Genomic DNA, 21,104 nt, shown 5'->3' with positions numbered 1-21,104 from the left:
GTAGTTTTTTGTTTTATTTGTTTTTGGGGGGGTTTTTTATGGCTTTGTTTGTTTTATTTTTATGGCTGCATAGGAAGGGAAATTCCTGGGCCAGGGAATGAATCAGAGCCTCACCCACAACCTGCACCACAGCTGCAGTAACACCGGATTCTTTAACCCACTGTGCCAAGATTGAAGCCAAGCCTCTACAGTGACCCAAGCCGCCACTCTCAGATTCTTAACCCACTGTGCCACAGCAGGAATTCCCCAGGATTTTTTTTTTTTTTTTTAATGGTGCTAAAAGTAAAGAGCCCATCCTTTGCAAGTCATCCATGTGGTTCCATAGGTGTTTTGTGTTTGCTCAGATTATTGAAGAATGGTGGCTTGTGTCATGGTTTTTGCATTTGTGTCTAATGCACCTTTCACCATGATAGATGCAGTGCATTGTGTAGCTACAGTGTTCTGGAAAAGTCAGTCTTTGAGAATTGTTTTTCAGATATCCAATAATTTTTTTCTTTAAATTAAAACAATAACAAAAACCTAGTATGGTTTTTCATTTGTCCAGGTACTTTTATTACAGTATTGCCAGTAGGAATAGAGGGTGTCCTGTCAGCTTCCTTGTTCTAGTTCTCCCTGGTGTTCTCTGATTCCTGCGTGAAAATGAGATACCTATCATTTATCCTGCTAAGAGAGTAACCTTCATTTCCAATTTTTGTATTTTATCAAGATGTTGAATTTTGTCAGATTTTTTCAGCCTCTGTGTAGGTGATAATATGGTATTTCCCCATTGATTTATTAATTTGATTAATTGTAATAGAATTTCCCAATATTGAACCATTCTGACTTTCTAGAATAAACTATTCTGTCAGGAAGTCATCTTTTAATATAGATTCCATTTACTAATTTTTTAAAGGATTTTTTGTTTCAGTATTCATAAGTAAGATGATATATAGTTTTCCTTTTTAGAATAATTTCAGTTGGGCCTTAGAATCAGTTTAAATCCCCTTCAAAAAGAATTTGGAGAGTTCTCTTGTGAGATAGAAGCTTAAGGATCTGGAGTTATTGCTGCTGTGGTGCGTATTCTATCCCTGGCCCAGGAGCTTCCACATGCAATGGGGTGCAGCCAAAGGAAAAAAAAAAGGATTTGGAATTTTTCCATTTTTTTTCAATGCCTGGGGACAGTTGCTCTGTCAGAATTATTTGTTCATTAAAGGGTTAATAGTATTCATTTAGCTTTTCTAATAATTACGTAGAGTTGAACCAAGTGTTGTCTGATGATTCTTTGTAATAGCTTTGGTTTCTGTAGTTTGTCCTTTCTGCCCTTGTCTCTTGACTACATTAGATACTGGTTTATTCTCATGATTTATTTATTATCCTAATGTCTACTTCTGTAGTAGTAAATATGTGTATGCTTCTGTAATTTGGGTTTATCTGTTTTAAGTAATATACTTTGGCTTTTTGCTAACAAAAATGAGGTAATTAGCTGTGTATTTTCCATTTTCACTTCCTAATTTTTCTTAATTGTACCATTTGTTGGGGGCAGGGCACACTCATGCATATGTAGTTCCTAGGCCAGGGATTGAATCCAAGCCACAGCTGCAGCCTACACCGCAGCTGCAGCAGTGCCAAGTCCTTAACCCACTGCACCAGGCCAGGGATCAAACCCACACCTCACCAGCAACCTAAGCCATTGCAGATACAATGCTGGGTCCTTAACCTGCTGTACCACAGTTTGAACTCCCTATACCATTTTTATGTTATTATCATGTGTAACATTTATATTCTGTTTTTTCAGTATAATCCACACATTAAATATATTCACTGCTCATCATCAGTCTTTTTTTCTTTTTCTTTTTTTTTGGTCTTTCTGTCTTTTCTAGGGCCACCCCTGCGTCATATGGAGGTTCCCATGCTAGGGGTCTAATCGGAGCTGTAGCCACCAGCCTACACCACAGCCACAGCAACGCGGGATCCGAGCCGCGTCTGCAACCTACACCACAGCTCATGGCAACACCGGATCGTTAACCCACTGAGCAAGGGCAGGGACTGAACCCGCAACCTCATGGTTCCTAGTCGGATTTGTTAACCACTGCACCACGACAGGAACTCCGAGTTTTTTATTTATTAAAGTATTTGACTTACGATATTGTGCCAGTTTCTGTTGTATAGCAAAATGACCCAGTCATACATACGTGCTTTTTCTCACATTATCTTTCTTCATGTTCTATCCCAAGAGATTGGATATAGTTTCATGTGCTATACAGTAGGACCTCATTGCTTATCCATTCTAAATATAATAGATTCTACCTACTAACCCCAAACTGCGAGTCCATCCCACTCCCTCCCCTCTCCCCCTTGGCAGCAATATTTATTTTTAATTTTAAAATCCAGTAATACTACTAGGTTATAACTTTTAGGATCAGTTTTCCTAAATCATGTAGTGCCATTTTAACTTGTAGCTTCAAAACTTTTCATTTCAAGAAATTTTTAAAATTTTTTAATTCTAATATTTATCTTACCTTTGTTATGCCAATGTTAGATCTCCTGAACCTGACTTCTTTATCATTTTATCTCTGAAAATACTCATATATACTTATAATTGTTTTGTTTGGTTTTTCTCTTTTTTAGGGCTGCACCTGTGGCACATGGAAGTTCCCAGGCTAGGGGTTGAATTGGAGCTGTAACTGCTGGCCTACCCCACGATGACTGCAGCACAGTATCTGAGTCGCTTCTGCGACCTACACCACACACTAGATCCTTAACTCTCTGAGGGAGGCCAGGGATCATTCTCACATCCTCATGGATATTAGTCATGTTCATAACATGCTGAGCCACAATGGGAACTCCTATACTTATAACTGTTACATCTTCTTTGGCTCTTTTCTCATTATGAAATTTCCGTCTTTATCTCTGTGATATTTCTTATCTGAAAGCCTATACTATCTGATATTAATATAAATAGCATTTTCCTAGTTGCTATTTGCATAATATTTTTTCTCATCCTTTTACTTTGAATCTAAAAATATCTTATTGTCTTGCTTTTTTATCCAATCTGATCATTTCTGCCTTTCAATGAGACTCTTTAGACTATTCAAATTTGATGTAATTATTAAAATGGTTGGCTTTATTTCAGCTCTTTTACTATTTGTTTTATATATGTCTCAAGTTTTCTGTGTTCCTTTGTTGCCTTCATAGTGTTAAGTATTTTTTTAGTAATACTTTAGTGTGTCATTTTAATTAATTCTTCTGTTGCTTTCTTAGCTATATGTTTTCCAATTATTTTCTTAATGGTTCCTCCAAGGATCATAATATATACTTTTAATTTATCTTGATCTACCTCAGGTTAGTACTTACGATTGCCCAAATCTAGCAACTTTGCTATAATACAATTCTATTTTTCTCTCCCTGTGCTATTTTTGTCATATGTTAATTACATCTACAAATAGACCCAATCCAATAATATAGTATTACTTTTTTTTTGTCTTTTTGTGTTTTCTTGGGCTGCTCCCGTGGCATATGGAGGTTCCCAGGCTAGGAGTCTAATTGGAGCTGTAGCCACCGGCCTACTCCAGAGCCACAGCAACGTGGGATCTGAGCTGCGTCTGCTACCTATACCACAGCTCACAGCAACACCAGATCCTCAACCCACTGAGCAAAGCCAGGGATCGAACCTGCAACCTCATGGTTCCTAGTCAGATTCGTTAACCACTGCACCACGACGGGAACTCCTACATTTTTTTAAATTGTTTTTTATTTCTTTTTACGTCCACACTTGCAGCATATGGAAGTTCCTGGGCTAGCAGTCTAATGAGAGCTGCATCTTCAGGCCTCTGCCACAGCCACAGCAACACCAGAACTGAGCCACATCTGCAACCTATGCTGCAGTCTGCAGCAACACTGGATCATTAACCCAGTGAGCAAGGCCAGGAATTGAACCTGCATCCTCATGAAAACTACATCAGGTCCTTAGACCATTGAGCCACAGTGGGAACTTTGATTTTTTTGTATTTTTTAAAGTCTTTGGAATGTCAAAGAGAAAACATACACACACATCTTTCATAGTTACCCCCATAATTACCTTTCCACTGATCTTTATTCCTTCCTTTGGTTTCACATTACTCTAGAAGATTTCCTTTCAACCTGAAGAACCTCCTTTATTCTTTAGAGTGAGTCTGCTACAACAGAATCTCTTAGTTTTTGTTTATGTTGAAAAGTCTTTGTTCCACCTGCTTTTTTTGATGGATAGTTTTGTTTGATGTTGAATTACTGGTTGACAGGTCGTGTCCCATCCTTCCCCTCCCCTTTGACTATATCATCCCAGTGCTTTCTGGCCTCTATTATCTCTGATTAGAAGTCAGCCATTAATCATATTGTTGTTCCTTTGTACTTGATAAATTATTTTTTTCTTATTTCAAGATTCTTTTTGTGGAGTTCCTGTTGTGGCTCAGTGGTAACAAACCCAACTGATATCCATGAGGACATAGGTTCAAGCCCTGGCCTCTCTCAGTGGGTTGAGGATCTGGCATTGCCATGAGCTGTGGTGTAGGTGGCAGATGCGGCTCAGATCTCAAGTTGCTATGGCTCTGGCGTAGGCTGGCAGCTACAGCTCCAGTTCAACCCCTCACCTGGGAACTTCATATGCCACAGGTGTGGCCTTAAAAAGGCAAAAAAAAAAAAAAAAAGATTCTCTTTTTGTACCTTTTGGAAGTTTGATTTTGATGAGTCAGAATGAATCTCTGTGTTTATCCTACTTGGATTTTATTGAGCTGCTTGTGTCCATACATGATTTTTTTTTTTAATCCAATTTGGAACAGTGTCTTGCTTCTCCAAACTAAACCTTTATCACTTCAGACTAGAGACAGATTATCTTCTGTTACCTACTACTGTTAAAGGATCATATTTAATCAGCTGTTTCTAGTACAGCGTTCCAAGCAATCCTTTTAGCAGTTACTCCAGAGCTACTCTAGTGACATTCTTAGAGGTTCGTGTAGCCCCCTGGGCTATTTCTGCCTTTAGTGCCTGTTCTCTCCACTGTGATTTTCTTCCCACATAGTGAGATCTCTCAGCTTGGAGAGTTTCAGATAGTACTGGATAATTTGGGATGTGTGATGATCCATCTTCCTGTTTTCTAGCACTGTTCAGGACTTGTTCTTTTTTTGTTTGTTTGTTTTTTCTTTTTTTGCCTTTTCTAGGGCCGCTCCTGTGGCATATGGAGGTTCCTAGGCTAGGGGTCTAATCGGAGCTGTAGCTGCCAGCCTACGCCAGAGCCACAGCAACTCAGGATCGAGCTGCGTCTGCGACCTACACCACAGCTCACAGCAATGCCAGATCTTTAACCCACTGAGCAAGGCCAGAGATTGAACCCGCAACCTCATGGTTCCTAGCCAGATTCGTTAACCACTGCGCCACTACAGGAACTCCAGAACTTGTTCTTAAGAAGTATTTTTTCTGTCATTTCTAGAGATTTGGAATTAGAAAAGCCAGGTTTAAATGCTTAGTACACCATACTAATCTTGGTTTGTTTGGGTGTTTTTTTTGTCTTTTTGCCTCTTCAGGGCCAATCCCGTGGCATATGGAGGTTACCAGGCTAGGGGTCTAATCAGAGCTGTAGCTGCAGGCCTACACCAGAGCCACAGCAACTTGGGATCCAAGCCACGTCTTCAGCCTACACCACGGCTCATGGCACTGCTGAATCCTTAACCCACTGAGTGAGGCCAGGGATCGAACCAGCAACCTCATGGTTCCTAGTCAGATTTGTTAACCACTGAGCCACAACGGGAACTCCCTAATCTTGGTTTTAATGCAACAATCAGAAGGGTTATAGTATCCACTCTGGTATTTTTAAAATAAATGTTTCATAAATATCTGATGAAACTTTGGAAAGTATTGGTCCTCCTGTATGCCTGAGAAATTGATGTAGTGGCCTGTTGTTTCTTTTATATTTTTTTGTAGTTCACTTTTCCTTTATTTAAGAAATAATGAATATTTTCAGTGTTTAAAAAGCTATCCATAATGTGGATTTCACCTCAATTAAAAAAAAAGAGAATCTTTGAGTTCCCACTATGGCTCAGTTAGTTACGAACCTGATGCTATCTCTCTGAGGCTGGGGGTTTGATCCCTGGCCTCATTCAGTGGGTTAAGAATCCAGTGTTGCTGCAAGCTGCAGTGTAGGTTACAGATGGGTCCTGAGTGGATGTGGATGTGGCATAGGCTGGCAGCTGCAGCTCTGATTTAACCCCTAGCCTGGGAACTTCCATATGCTGCAGGTGTAGCCATAAAAAGAAGAAAAAAGAATCTTGGTATTTCTTTTTACCTCATACCCCAGTGTTACTGATGATTTTTCTACCTTTAAAATTATGAATCATTTCTTTATTACATAGAGTTTTTTTATCTCTGCGTATCTTAACCATGTGTATTTTGCCATTATCAGCTAACTCAAATGCACTCTGCTCAAATTTGATCTTGAATCCATAAAAACGTAACATCTTTTCTTCTCTATCAAAATTCTTTCATGTTGTTTTAGTTTGGGACTATTATTATAGTGGTTTTTGTTAAACATTTTAAAGGATTTTGACTTAAATTATTATGGAGTAATATGATTTGTTTCTGTACTTTGTAATCATACAGGATTTATAGTGTAAATGAATATGTCTTTCAAAAAAGTCAACTCACTTAGAACTGTTTATGTTTTATCAATTTGTAATACTTAAAAAGTCAAATCATTCCAACAACCTTTTCCTTTTTTCGGGCTGCACCTGAGGCATATGGAGGTTCATAAGCTAGGGGTCAAATGGGAGCTGTAGCTGCAGCCACAGCCATGGCAACGTGGGATCCGAGCCACGTCTGCAACTTACACCACAGCTCACAGCAACGCCGCATCCTTAACCCACTAAGGATGGGAGGCAACTGGCCAGGGAGCCAACCCACATCCTCATGGATACTAGTCAGGCTTGTTACCGCTAAGCCACAACAGAAACTCCCAGAAGTCTTATTAATCTGCCCCACTCCCTAAAGTAAGCAGCTAAAATCTCACAGCTGTTTCTTCTGATGTTTAAAGTCTTTAATTTAGTGTCTTTACTATTTCTAAGACATATGATTGTACTGCCTGTAACTTCTTTTCATGGAAGAAGAGTATTTAGCATCTCAAACCAGCCTCGTCACCTGAATGTCCTCCTTTCCAGGGTTGGCTTAATCAATATTCAGTTTATATTTTTATGAGTATAAAAATACCAATTATCATTTCATAAGTATAAAAATATCATTCGCAAGTTGTATTAATTATCTAATACTGTGTACCTATCTACTCCAAAACTTAGTGGCCTAAAATCGTGTTTTTTATGTTACTGTTACTCTGAGTCAAGAATATGGGCATGTTTCAGCTGGGTCCACTAGCTCAGGGTCTCTCACAGGCCACAGTCAAGTTGTTGGCCAGGGCTGCAGTCAAGGCCTGCTGAGGAAGGCTCTTAGAAGCTCATTCACATGGTTGTTGCCTGCATGTAGTTGTTGGACTGAAGACCTCAGCACTTGGTGACTGCTCAGAAGTGCTCTCAGTTTCTTGTGCTAAAGTCCACTTCATACTCAAAGCAGAGCCACTCACTTCATCAGAAAGATTAAGCAAGAGGAACCAGAGAGAAATAGAAAATGTTGCCATATTCTAGTCACTAGAAATGACTCCCTAGGTCTAGTGATCTCACACACAAGAGGAGGGACTGTAGAAGGGCATGAATACGAGGAGTCTGCAAACACTGCTGCCTCTCTCAGAAGGCTGCGACAACACAGATAAACCAGTTAATATAGTGTAACAACATTTCTTTTTTTTCAACTCTGATTACTCTGGAATTAATCATTACTATGTATTTGTCACCTTTTGTGCATGTATATACTTTTCATAATTCATAATCCAGTTTAAGTGCTCCTTTTATTTCGGTTAAGAACATCATTTCATTCCCCTGGAGACAGTTCTGCTGTAGTTTGAGTTGTTTTCCAAGTCTGCTGAAAATTGTTTCCCTTGGGCTTCCTTTCAGATCATCATACTGGAAATTTTCTTTTGCTTTCTCTTTATGATGAACCTCCTATATTTTGAATCTTAGTATTTTCCACTTTTCCTTGTTTATGTTCTCATGTTGAAACTACACTTCTCGTAGCTTCCTGAGAAGGATTCTTTGGCCAAGCATAGACATCTAGGTTGGAAATCCATTTTTCCTCATAACGTTTAAGATATTATTCCAGTCTTCTAACCTCCGATATTAACACATCTGCTATTGTTCTTATATCTCGTCCTTTTTGTTTTTTCCTAAGTGTTCTTAAAATATCTCTTCTTTACTCAGTATTCTAAAATAAATTCATGGAGTTCCCTTGTGGTTCATTGGGTTAAGGATCTGGCATTGGGTCGCTGCTGTGGCATGGGTTTGATTCTTGGCCCAGGGATTTCCATGTGCCATGGGTATGGCAAAAAAAATTTCATGATGTATGAGTTCATCTTTTTTTGTGTGTCTTTTTAGGGTTGGACCTGTGGCATATGGAAGTTCCCAAGGTTGGGAGTCAAATTGGCACTATAGCTGCCAGTCTACACTGCAGCAACACAGGATCCCAACCTATACCACCGCTATGGCAATGCTGGATCCTCAACCCACTGAGCAAGGCCAGGGATCGAACCCGCATCCTCATGGATACTAGTCAGATTCGTTACTGCTGAGCAACAGTAAGAACTCCCTGAATTTATCTTTTTTAATTCATTGTGCTGGATAATCTGTGAGCCCTTTAAACTTGAGTTCTTCAGTTCTGGGAAATTTTTTTTCTATTTCTTTGGTAATTTTCTTCTCTCAAATTATCTCTGTCCTCTCTTCTAGGAACTCATTTTAGTTATTATATAATGGCTCTTCTAGACTGATACTTTAATTTTTTAAATTTCTCTAGTGTTAATTTCTTTGGCAGTTAGTTCTATTTTATAGGTTTCCTTGAGTTTTATTTTCCAACTCTCCTATTTAAATTTCTGTCATTTGGGAGTTTCCATCGTGGCTCAGCAGAAACGAATCTGACTGGTATCCTTAAGCACACAGGGTCAATCCTTGGCCCTACTCAGTGGGTTAAGGATCCAGCGTTGCCATGAACTATGGTGTTGCTGTGGCACAGGCTGGTGGCTCCAGCTCTGATTTGACCCCAAGCATGGGAACCTCCATATGCCATGGGTATGGTCCTAAAAAGAAAAAAAAAATTCTTGTCATTTCCAAAAGTAATTTCATATGTTTTCATTGTCCCCCCCCCTCCTTTTTTAGTCAATTTAGGGCTATACCTGTGGCAAATGGAAGTTTCCAGGCTAGGGGTTGAATTGGAGCTGCAGCTGCTGGTCTACACCACAGTCACTACAATATGGTATCCAAGCCACAGCAACACCAGACCTTTTAACCCTGACTGAGCAAGGCCAGGAATTGAACCCACATCCTCATAGATACTAGTCAGCCTCCTAACCCACTGAGCCACATTAGAAACTCCTTCATTGTTCCCATTTTAGTAGTATTCAACTCTTACTTCAGAGCTGCAAAATCTAGTCTTAACCTCTTGAAGAGTGCTGACTATAGTTCAGTATGTTTTATATTTAGGAGAGGATAGTTTTTTTGTTTTGTTTATTTTTGTATTATTGCTGTTATTTTGTTTTAATTCTTCTCTTTCCTGACTTCCTCTGTTTTCAGTTTTGTTCTTTGTCATAGTAGATCTCAAATGTTTAGTGGTCTTTAGTCATCCACACTGACAGTTACGTGGGGAGCACTTGGGGCAGGGCTTATAGACTGGTGGATTTTAATGTAATGAGAAGGCACTAGTCTGCCTTTTCACTACAAGAACCCCCAAATGCCAGTCAGTCAGTATGTGTGTGTATGTCTTGAATTGGTAAGTACTTCTTTTCTCTCTTTTTTTCCCTTTCTAGGACCGCACCTATGGCACATGCAAGTTCCTAGGTTAGGGGTTGAATTCAGAGCTGCAGCTGCCAGCCTATGCCAGAGCCACAGCAACACCAGAACTGGGCCACATCTGCTAACTACACTGCAGCTTGTGGCAACACCGGATCCTTAACTCACTGAGCATGGCCAGAGATTGAACCTGCATCCTCATGAATACTAGTCAGGTTCTTAACCCACTGAGCCCCAGTGGGAACTCTTTGGTAAGTATTTCTACAAAGGAATCTTAGAGTCTTCTATCAGCTTTCTAGGAGTTAATGTTAGGGAAGGAGATTGGAAGTTCCTAACATTGGACTTTTACTTAGTCCGTCTTTTCATATTTCTTCTCACTTTCACTGTGGCTAATGCCCCTGGTTCCAGATCCTCTGTGGTTCAGCCTCACCCAAGATTAACTTCATCTTATGGGATGGGGAAGACACAGAAGCGTGGCTGTTAGTGTTAGAGAAGACAATCTATGCGTCTGAAATTAAATTTTAAAGGCCTCTTTTTTTGCAATACTACCCTATTCCCATCTTCAGAGACAGTCAGTACCTTCAATTCTCAAGCCTTTCAGGATCACACCATTTGGGTTTGCCGTTTGTTGGTAGCCATTTCAGGCTGAGGCTTTAGCTTTCCCTGACTTGCTAAAGCAGTTATCCCCTTATGTGTCTGCTTCCCGCTTCTAAAATATTATTGACATCTCTCATCTTCTTTTGTTATCTCCTCTCCCATGGTATTTACCCTTGGGGTTTGAAGTGTATTAATTTCTTCTCGCTTTATTTATTTATTTATTTATTTATTTGTGTCTTTTTGCCTTTTCTAGGGCCGCTCCCGCGGCATGTGGAGGCTCCCAGGCTAGGGGTCTAATCGGAGCTGTAGCTACCGGCCTACCCCACAGCCACAGCAATGTGGGATCCAAGCTGCATCTGCGACCTATACCCCAGCTCATGGCAACACTGGATCCTTAACCCTCTGAGCAAGGCCAGGGATCGAACCTGCAACCTCTTGGTTCCTAGTTGGATTCGTTAACCACTGAGCCACGATGGGAACTCCTCTTCTCACTTTAATAATGTTTTACTTAATAAGAAACAGCAAAGATAGAAGTTCCCATTGTGGTGCAGCAGAAATGAATCCGACTTAAGAACCATGAGGTTGTGAGTTTGATCCCTGGCCTCACTCAGTGGGTTAAGGATCCAGCATTGCCGTGAGCTGTGGTGTAGGTTGCAGATGTGGCTCAGATCTGGCATTGCTGTGCCTATGGCATAGGCTAGTAGCTGTAGCTCTGATTAGATACCTAGCCTGGGAATCTCCACATGCTTTGGGTGCGGCCCTAAAAAGAAACATCAGAGATAAAGTATGTGTTCAGTCTACTGCATTTAAATAAAGGTCTTTAGATATGTTTGAATTCCTCATCTGGAATTACCTTCATAGCCAGCCTGTATACTAATGACATAGAAATATTAGTTTGCTTTCTTTCGTTCTTCATTTGTATTTGCTACTGGTAACTTGAAATGATAGCCTTGATCCCTCAAAAGAGGGAATTTGCTGATACTGGCCTAGCACTGAAAAATCGTAGGCAAGGGGCTTGAGAAAAGACATAGGTTTATACATTGGGAACATTTCGTAAAATGCATCCGTAACCAAAATGACTAGTACAAATTTATGTGTGAGCTGTAAATTTGTATGGCTGACAGAACCATAAATGTAAATCACCCTAATATGAGTAATACTGCCTATTGTACTGGCAATTTAGTTATTTAATGGTATAGGAGAAGACTTCTTGAATGTATTCATATAATGTTTGGGAAACATCATTGTCGACAAAGCTAAGATCAATGAATACCATAAGTTCTTTTAAGACCAAAAGGTAGACTTAGGAGCAAACAATGAAGGAAGCCTTTAAGTAAATATAATGTTTACAGACTGTTGTGCCGTTTAATTGCATGATGACAGAGTGATACCAGATAGCAAGAGGCTATAGATCGATGTTCCTACTATCATAATCCTGGATTCTATGAGAAAGTGAATGATCAACCCAGGAATGGCCTGGAGGAACTTCGATGGAGAAAGTCTGATTTAAAATGACTATTCTGAGACTTCCTGCTACAGTGCAATGGGATCAGTGGCATCTTGGGAGCATTGGGACACAAGTTGGATCCCTACCCAGGCACAGTGGGTTAAGGATCCGGCATTGCCATAGCTGTGACTGCGGCTCAGATCTGATCCCTGGCCTGTGAGGTGGCCGAAAAGGAACAGTAATAATAAAACAAAAGACCCGGCTACTCTGGGTCTTAAATGAAAAGTAAAGTAGACTATCACTTCATCTAGGAGACTAGGAATGGCTCTTGTGCCTAGCCAATCATCTTGTGATTACATTATACCTCTCTTTGCTCTTTAAACTGAATTAGTTTCTTCCAGCCTACATTTTGGAGCTGAATATGAATCAAGCCCAGCAAATAGAGCAATTCATTTTCTTCCCAATTATAGGAGAGTTAATATGTAAGAAATGTCTTTATTTTGATGGGGTGTGGTTACATGTATACATACATTTGTTAAAGCTCATCAGCTTTTTCACATAAAATGTATACATTTTATTGCATGTAAATTATACCCCAGTCAATTTCAAAATATTTTGTGGAATTTATAAGACTTTCTCCTACTTAAAATTATTTCAGGAAGTATAGTGATTAAAAGCTAGTAAAAGTTATGTCTGTAGTAAGTTGTTTGAGGGAGTTTCTGTTGTGGCACAGTGGAAACAAATCTGACTAGTATCCATGATGATGTAGGTTCGATCCCTGGCCTTGCTTAGTGGGTTGGTGATCTAGCATTGCCATGAGTTGTGGTGTAGGTTGCAGACATGGCTTGTATCCTGGGTTACTGTGGCTATGTTGTAGGTCGGTAGCTGTAGCTCCAATTCAACCCTTCCTTGCCTGGGAGCTTCCATATGCCACGGGGTGCAGCCCTAAAAAACAAAGAACAAAAAAAAAGGTTGTTTGATATGGATTTCTACATCTCTCTTAAGTTTTAATCCTGTGATTTATATAATTGAGATCTTAACAGTATCTATTTCACAAAGCTGTAAGGATTAAATTTTTTTAATGCATATAAAATACTTAGCACAATACCTGGCACATAGTAGATCCTCAGTGTACATAGTATCTTCAGAGTATTATAAATATAACAATTACTATTTGTTATATTGTCATTTCTCCTTTGATTTCTTTTTTTACTGTCTTTCTACAGAAAACCCATATAAACAGCTACCGTGTAACTGTTATGGCAGCATGCCTGGAAAGACAGCAATAGAACTTGGACCTCTATGGTATGTCCCTAAGCATAATAATATATTGAAAATTGATTTATGTATTGATTTGATTGCTGACTTTTGATTGTGTGTGGTAAAAGACAAGCAAATTTAGGTTTGATTTTTTTTTTTTTTTTTTTTTTTGGCCATGCCCATGGCATATGGAAGTTCCTGGTCCAGGGCTCAAACCTATACCACAGCAGCAGCAACCTGAGCTGCAGCAGTGAGGATGCCAGACCCTTAACCTGCTGAGCCACAAGGAGAACTCCCAATTTTTTTTAAGTCTGGTAAATAATTATGATTCCTCTTCCCCTATGAACCTGAGATATTTTGTTTGCAGATTTCAAGTTTGTGACTGCAAAGATGCAGTAGAATCAAAGGGAAGCCTACCTGATCTGCAACATAAATAATTCATTTCTCTGTAGTAAGAATGAGGTTTTTAATTTGATAATTGTAGAACTAGGGTGTGATTGTAAAGTGATCACCACAACTTTTTATAGACCAATCAAATAATATAAAAGGTCTTTGAGGAATTAGTTTTAAGTAAGAAGGGCCTGTTAAACGGCTGCTTTTTCGTTAGGTAAAGCTGTTCAGATGGACCATAGCTACAAATATTTAATGTATATGTGCTTTTGGGTCCTTAATAACTAGGTACTGTGTTTTTAATTCCTTAAAGGTGAATTGTTTTTACTCACAGTCCTTACTTACCACAGCGTATTCATTACTACAGAGTTAGCAATTTAAGATTTCTAACAGCATTGTGACAAGAATCATTACAAACTTCAGCCTCGTTAACTTAACAAGGCCAAGGTTTAGCCATCCACTAAGCCTAAAAATTAGCCCACTGCTAAACATATTTGAGCCGATGCCCATTATCTTCATTTCACATAAATACTTTTAAATTAAGAACGACCTGGCCAGCCTTACCTTCTAGTACTTACTTACCTGTATCAACTGTTAACGTGTTAGTCCTACTGATCTTAGAACTGGGGAAATTAATAGGTCTCTGGATCCAGAAGGAAAATCTCCTAGCCCAACTCCTTCATCATTTTACAGATGAGAAAATTATGGGACAGAGTATTTAAATGCTGGCTAAAACTGACACCCCTCTCCCCCCACTCCCTACCAAATTTAATTAGCAGCACAGGTAGGGCCAGAACTCAGGTTTCCTGACTCCCAAGACTGAATTCTACACCATGATTTAGGATTTTCTCACTCAAAGCCATTGCTCATGTCTTTACACTCATTCACAATCTCTTCCTCCTTCCCTATGTCCAGTTGAAATTCTTTGTCCTCTGGAAAATCTCTTTAGTGCTTCAACCTAAAATAATCTTTAAATTCTCTTTTAGTGAATCTTATATTGATAACTCATTTAACATTTTAAAATCATGTACCTTTTCATATATATTTGCTAAACCTAATAATAGCAAATACTCCTTGAGGATATACTTTGTACTAGATATTGTATGAGTACTATTTCATTTAATTCCCGTAACAAGTCAGTGAGAGGTTTTATTTTCCACATTGTAATGAGGAATATGAGACTTAAAAGCATTAATTACTCAGTATTACATTAGTAGTAAGTGGTGGGGCCAGGATGGGAATTCAGGTTTATCTGACTTAGAATATCATATTCTGTCCATTATACCTGTGATTCTCAAATGGAAAACATATCAGGCTCAGTTCTGGGCCATTTTTTAACTGCATCACCATCAACACATGTAATTCTCATGTCTCTTGCCCACCACACCCTAACCCACCATATACACTGTGGAATCACTGACAGGAATATGCCTTGTAAAAACCTCTGCGTTCCTCTATATCCTTATCTAGATTCTGTCTAGATTTATGGGTGTTCATGCGGTAAACACTGAATTTTATACTTTGGTATATCCTCCACCTCTCTGTACCACAGGACAACTCACCTTAGGAGGGCTTATTAAATTCTTGTTGACCTACTGTGAATAAAATATCCTTGACTAATCCCACTAAGCTTAGGGAACTGATATGATAAAAGGTGTGGGCAAATTATCTCAGTTGTGATTAAATTATGAAGACATTTCTTCAAAGCAAACATTTTCCAAACCCAGTTCTATTTTCTTCTTTTTTCAGGTCGAGTTCCCTTTTCAATACTGGATTCCTCAAAAGAATGCTATTTGAATCTCTTCACCATGGTTTAGATGACATTCAGACCCTAATAAAGACATTAATCTTTGAGTCAGAGTGCACTCCTCAAAGTCAGTTTTCAGTTCGTGCACCTTTAAATCTCAACAAGCAAGATAACTAATTGAATACTCATTTACTAGCTTACAAATTAGTTATGAAAAATACTCCATGTTCTTATCTTTATTTGATGTTATGATCAAAAGCAGTATAAGTAGTGTGCTTTAACTAAATCCTCTTTAAATGAGTCTGATCATAACTGGTTAACTTTTATTGAATCGTAGTTTTCTTCTGGTTCATATTTGGGACAAGAAGTGAATAATGCTTTTATTAAAATAGATGTATTTTTAAATTTTAGCAGATGAAAAGAAGGCTGTTGCGATTTTATTAACATATATCTGCTTTCTAGAAAGAGAAACCATAGGTATTTCTGAGGATAGTGTGGCCAAAAATTTTGTAATATCTGTTGAGACATAGAAGGTAGATGTACACTTAGTAAAGCTAACTTTTTTCTTTTTTTTTTAAGTATAAATAGGCTTTTATATTATAGTTTTATCTGGCTATTGATGTAAGGGTGGGCCTATTAATCATCCTAGCATTCTCATGTCATTAGAAGGGAGCAGTTCTTATTGGAGGGTGAGAAAAAAATCAGTTTTTGCTGCCTGTTTTGGTCACAGAATCTCTTTTATACTCATAAAAGCAATGTGTAGAATTTAGTAAGCTTTTATTTAAATTTTGAGTTGTTGTGTGTCATTTCATAAAATACTTTATCATTCCCATTTGTTTTTATTTCAGAAGAATGTGGAGTACTTAAAACTACAGATGATACCACAGCAGAAAACCATATTGCACAAGGTATGTGTATTTATGTACATATATATGTATGTATGTTTCTGTACACAAGGGTACATAGCAGAAGGGTAGTTGGAAGTGAAGAGATTGCTTTGGTGGCCTACGTCAAAGTGCATTTTTATCATACTGGCATTGAAGACCTCCAGTATATCAGATGCAGTCGATCCTGGAACAACCCAGGGGTTGATCCGTGTATAACTTAGAGTCAACCCTCCATCCACAGATTCAACCAGCCATGGACCATGTAGTACAACAGTTTTTACTGCCGAGAAAATGTCCATGTATAAGTGGACTCGCAAAATTCAAACCTACATTGTTCAAGCATCAAGTATATTGGCATTTAGTAGAAAATACAAGTATAGAAATGAAGGACATTATTCCCAGAAACTTAGAGTATAATTTGGGAAGAAAGGATTTCCACACATGGAAGACTAAATACAAGAAACAAGAAAACAAAAAGTGACAGAACTTAAACTCTGAGTAGTGTAGTACTGACAGTAATGAAATCTATGGAATGACAGGCCAAGAATTCATAAATGGCTTTTTACAAGAGATGAAAATAGAATTGAGGCTTAAAATCGAAGAAGGTAGAGTGGAAGGTCTCACTCTGCAAACATTTAAATGTTAAAATTACATGGATGAGGAATAGTGAAAATAGCAAGAATAAATGTCTTATTCTTACTATAAAAACTTGTAAGAATTAAGATTGGATAGGTTGAATTAGTGTATGGCAGAAGATTTAGACTTGAGACAGTATATAGGTATAACTTTTAAGTTTTAACAGAATGCTAACTTTCTGTGTGATATGTTTTAGGAAAGAGAAAAAGTAATGAAGCAATCACAAATTTAGCCAAGAAGCAAAAGACCGATGTCAGTACTGAACATCCTCCCTTTTATTATAACATCCACAGACACAGCATTAAAGGGATGAATATGCCAAAGTAAGTCAGTGAATGACAAAGTTTATGTAGTCACTATTTTAATGGCACGTGATTTAAATAAGACCCTCATTATTTTTTTTCCCTTTCTTTGCTTGCAGGTTAAAAAAGTTTTTGTGCTATCTTTCTCAAGCAGGCTTTCGAGTAAGCCGAACTCATTTTGACCCAATGGGTGTTCGTACAGATGCACCTCTAATGCAGTTTAAATCTATCCTTTTAAAGTACAGCACTCCCACTTACACCGGAGGACAGTCGGAGGGCCATGTTCAATCAGCAGCTGAAGATACAGTAGCTAACAGGGTTGAAATGTCAGTGAATGACAAAGCAGAAGCAAGTGGTTGCAGAAGATGGTAAATGTAAAGAAAAATTTACTCCCAGATGTCTGAATTAATGGCCTAATAGTTCTCTATACCAGCTGTAGTGCTTTTTCTATTCTTTCAATTCAGTGGTGTAAAAATAAAAAAACAGTGCTGTTTTCATTCAGAAAATTAGCAGTTTCTAACTTAGCTGGCTTGGGAACTGTGCTTTCCAAGTTTTTATTTTAAAGAAAACTTCAAATTTTAGTAAAACATTACATATGAAGCCAAGTTTATGACTGAGATCACCCACCCTACTGTTTAAAATAACTCAAAAAATTTTCAAATGCAAAGTGTTTGGAATTTTATGTACGTTAATGTGTTAAGACATCCTTTATTTAATCTCATCTCAAACTGATTTGTGCTGTTTATATTTTTTTGTTTGTAGTGTATAAGATTAAGCCAGAGCCTTTTATTAAAATGACCCTAAATTGAATATTGGAGGAACAAAGTCCTTTTAAGTCACTAATGGATTATTTCACAATTACAAGCTAAAATATGTTCCTGATTTTAAGAAATCATACCTCATACATTGATCTTTTAATTTATTACTAGTTTTTGAGAAATTAAATACTTGCCTAAGATAGAAATACATTTTTCTTTTAAGTTTAACATCTAGTTAACCGAACTTCAGAGTAAGATTTTGTTAAATTGAGACCATTGTTCTAATATAATAATGGTTCACAAGCACTAAATTCTGAAGAGGAGAAATTTTGTTATGAATTAAGCAGGTTGGGTGATCTCAAATGTTTTCAGTTAATGCACGTACAATATTCATTTGCTTGGTTGTGCTACCTCTCAGGAGTAAAATTTAAGAAATTTATGAAGTGAGAATTTTTTTGGTTTTAGAGTGGTTTGTTTTGTGTTGTTTGATTTTTGGTGTGTGTATGTGCTAGGTTTTGTATAAGTAGCCCAGGCTAATATGACTATGAAAATTAGTTGGAAAAAATCTTGTTTCCATTAATAAATACTGTTCTTGCTTTATTTGAATATAAAAATTTGGATGAAAATATATACCAAAAGCTTAGATTTTTGTCTAAAAGATTTAATACATATTTACCTTGAAATATTTAGAGGAATTAACTTTTTACAAGCATTAAGCTTGAAGAGAGTAATAACTGTAAAGTTTAAATACACTAAGAAAAAAGCACTCCTATGACATATAGAAACTTAGGGAGTGAGGGTTTATCAACATAGAATATTAATTTAGCAGAAATAAAAGAAAATCTCTGTTATTATAGCATTGTCCCAGAAAGATGCTTTTCTTTGTCTCCAATTAATGTAATTTTAGTTAAATAAAAGAATAGGTAGAGTGCAAGTTAGTTTCTGTAATGACCATTAAAAAAACTTTATTATTCTTTCCAGTTAAAATTATTACTCACAGGAGTTCCTGCTCTGGTCCAACAGGATCAGCAGTATCTTGGGAGCACCAGGATGCAGGTTCGATCGCCAGCCTGGCACAATGGTTTAATGATCCAGTGTTGCCACAGCTGTGGCCTAAGGTGACCGCTACACCTCAGATCTAATCCCTGGCCCAGGAACTCCATATGCCTTAGACAGCCAATAAATAAATAAAATTATAACTCTTAGATGAGCTTGAAAGGAAATGAAAGTTACTAGTTACTTTTGTATAGTTAAGAAAAATTACTATAAATCATAAGTCAAACCAGCACATGGATCATCTGATTATTTAAAATATGTATAAGGAGAGGAATCAAGGTGAAAAAGTAGAATGATGTGGAACTTACCTTCCCCAAAAAACACATCAAAAATACATCTATATGTGGGACAATTCTCACTAAAAACTAACTGGAGACTGGCAGAAAGACTCCTGTACAACCAAGGCTGTAGGAAAGAGTCATTCAGAAACAGGTGAGAGGGGAAGACAGGTGATCAGGTTAGGACCTGTGACCCTGGGAGAGAGGACTGAGAGGAAAAGAGATTGCATGCATGGAGGCCCTTCCTGGAGAGTAAGTGGTTCAGCTATATATTGGGTGCCTCAGTTCAAGGGTCCAGTAAAAGGGCACTTGAGCCTTTTTGGCTGGTTGGAGGGCCAGTAAGACTAACAGGAGGGCTGTGAGAAGCCTAGACTCCACTCATGAGAAGCATGCAGATACTTGCTCTCAAAGCAAGGTGAAGTTGAAACCATGTGGGTAGCTGACTCATTTCCTGTGACTGCTCCATCCTGAGCTAATAAGCAAATACTCCCACACCACTTGTCTTTCATCACATCTTCATATCAGAGCTACAACCAAGGAAAAAACTCAGCGAGCCATGAGATGCCAAGGCAGCTCAAACCCTAAGTGGTCTCCTATGAGGGAGGTGGCATCTGTTACTGGGGACTGCACAGGTAGTGCATCACAGGCAGTCAGGATTTCTGACACAGGCCAGAACAACGCAGATAGCATCTTGACCCTCAACCCTCACTGAATACTCACTTCTGCACCTCCTGCTCCAGTACTTCTGCCCTCTGGTGTGAGGGAGACAGATACCCTCTTGGAGGGGCAGGAGCACACACTTAAAGGTAACTAAGCCAGCTTGGACCTGACCCTCAGGGCTTCTGCTTCAGCAGATTGAGACCTGCCTCTGCCCCCGAAAGGCCTGGGAAGAGGGGAAGCCCTGCCTCACATCTGATTCCAGCCCTAACCTCTCCATCTCCAACCCCACCTCCCACCAAAGTGATAGCTGCTAGCACATTGCAGGCTATACAGGTATGCTCCTACATAAGGATGGCTTTAAGAATGCCATAGGTAGGGAGTTCCTGTCGTGGTACAGTGGAAATGAATCTGACTAGGAACCATGAGGTTGCAGGTTCAATCCCTGGCCTTGCTCAGTGGGTTAAGGATCTGGCATTGCCATGAGTTGTGGTGTAGGTTGCAGACGTGGCTCAGATCTTGTGTGGCTGTGGCTGTGGCATAGGCCAGAAGCTGTAGCTCTGATTGGACCCCTAGCCTGGGAACCTCCATATGCCGCTGGAGTGGCCCAAGGGGGAAAAAAAAGAATGCCATAGGTAACTGTTTCACCTAATTTCATGGAGACAGAGCAAGATAAGCCAAATAAAAACACAGAAGAGTTTGTATTAATTGAAAGAAGACAAAACACTTGAAGGTTAAAAAAAAATTAAAAATTTACCTGATGAAGAATTCAAATCATTAGTAGTAAGAATGCTAACCGATTAGAGAAGAGAACAGATGAATACACTGAAAATATTTAAAAGGATCTAGAAAAATACTAAAAAAAAATCAGAACTGAAGACTACAATAACTGAAATGAAAAACTAGAAGGAATGAACAGCAGACCAGGTGATCCAGGATACATAAAGTGAAATGGAAGATAGAATAATGGAAATTACCCAATCGGAACAGCAAAAAAAAAAGAAGCAAATTTAACCAAAACAATTTAGTCTTTGAAATAACATTAAGTAGTACCCACATTTACAATACAGGTTTCCAAGAAGGAAAGAGAGAGAGAAGGGGTCAAAAATGTATTAATGAAAATATCACTATAAACTTACAAAGCCTGAAGAAACATACCCAGATACAGGAAGCATAAAGGTCTACAAACAGACCCACACCAACAC

The 21,104-nt window shown here is 38.5% G+C and overlaps 1 protein-coding gene across 4 annotated transcripts in view; it reads left to right on the top strand.

Moving 5' to 3' along the window:
• The window catches only part of TRMT1L (tRNA methyltransferase 1 like), a 43,655-nt gene extending 25,117 nt beyond the window's left edge, over window positions 1-18,538 (top strand). For 2 of the 4 annotated variants that reach the window (XM_047753963.1, XM_047753964.1), the window contains exons 12-16: window positions 13,155-13,233; window positions 15,328-15,452; window positions 16,174-16,233; window positions 17,045-17,171; window positions 17,270-18,538. In XM_047753963.1, the coding sequence (XP_047609919.1) occupies window positions 13,155-13,233; window positions 15,328-15,452; window positions 16,174-16,233; window positions 17,045-17,171; window positions 17,270-17,522 (644 nt within the window). In that variant the 3' untranslated portion in view covers window positions 17,523-18,538. Of the gene's footprint in view, window positions 1-13,154; window positions 13,234-15,327; window positions 15,453-16,173; window positions 16,234-17,044; window positions 17,174-17,269 lie in introns of those variants that run through there. The other 2 variants (XR_007130951.1, XM_047753965.1) reach the window with 2 other exon arrangements.
• The last annotated feature ends 2,566 nt before the right edge of the window (window positions 18,539-21,104 follow it).

The sequence above is a fragment of the Phacochoerus africanus genome, chromosome 11 (assembly GCF_016906955.1).
Source record: "Phacochoerus africanus isolate WHEZ1 chromosome 11, ROS_Pafr_v1, whole genome shotgun sequence".
NCBI lineage: Eukaryota > Metazoa > Chordata > Mammalia > Artiodactyla > Suidae > Phacochoerus > Phacochoerus africanus.
The sequence above is the reverse complement of the archived record's forward strand: the minus strand, read 5'-3'. Positions and strand labels throughout refer to the sequence as shown.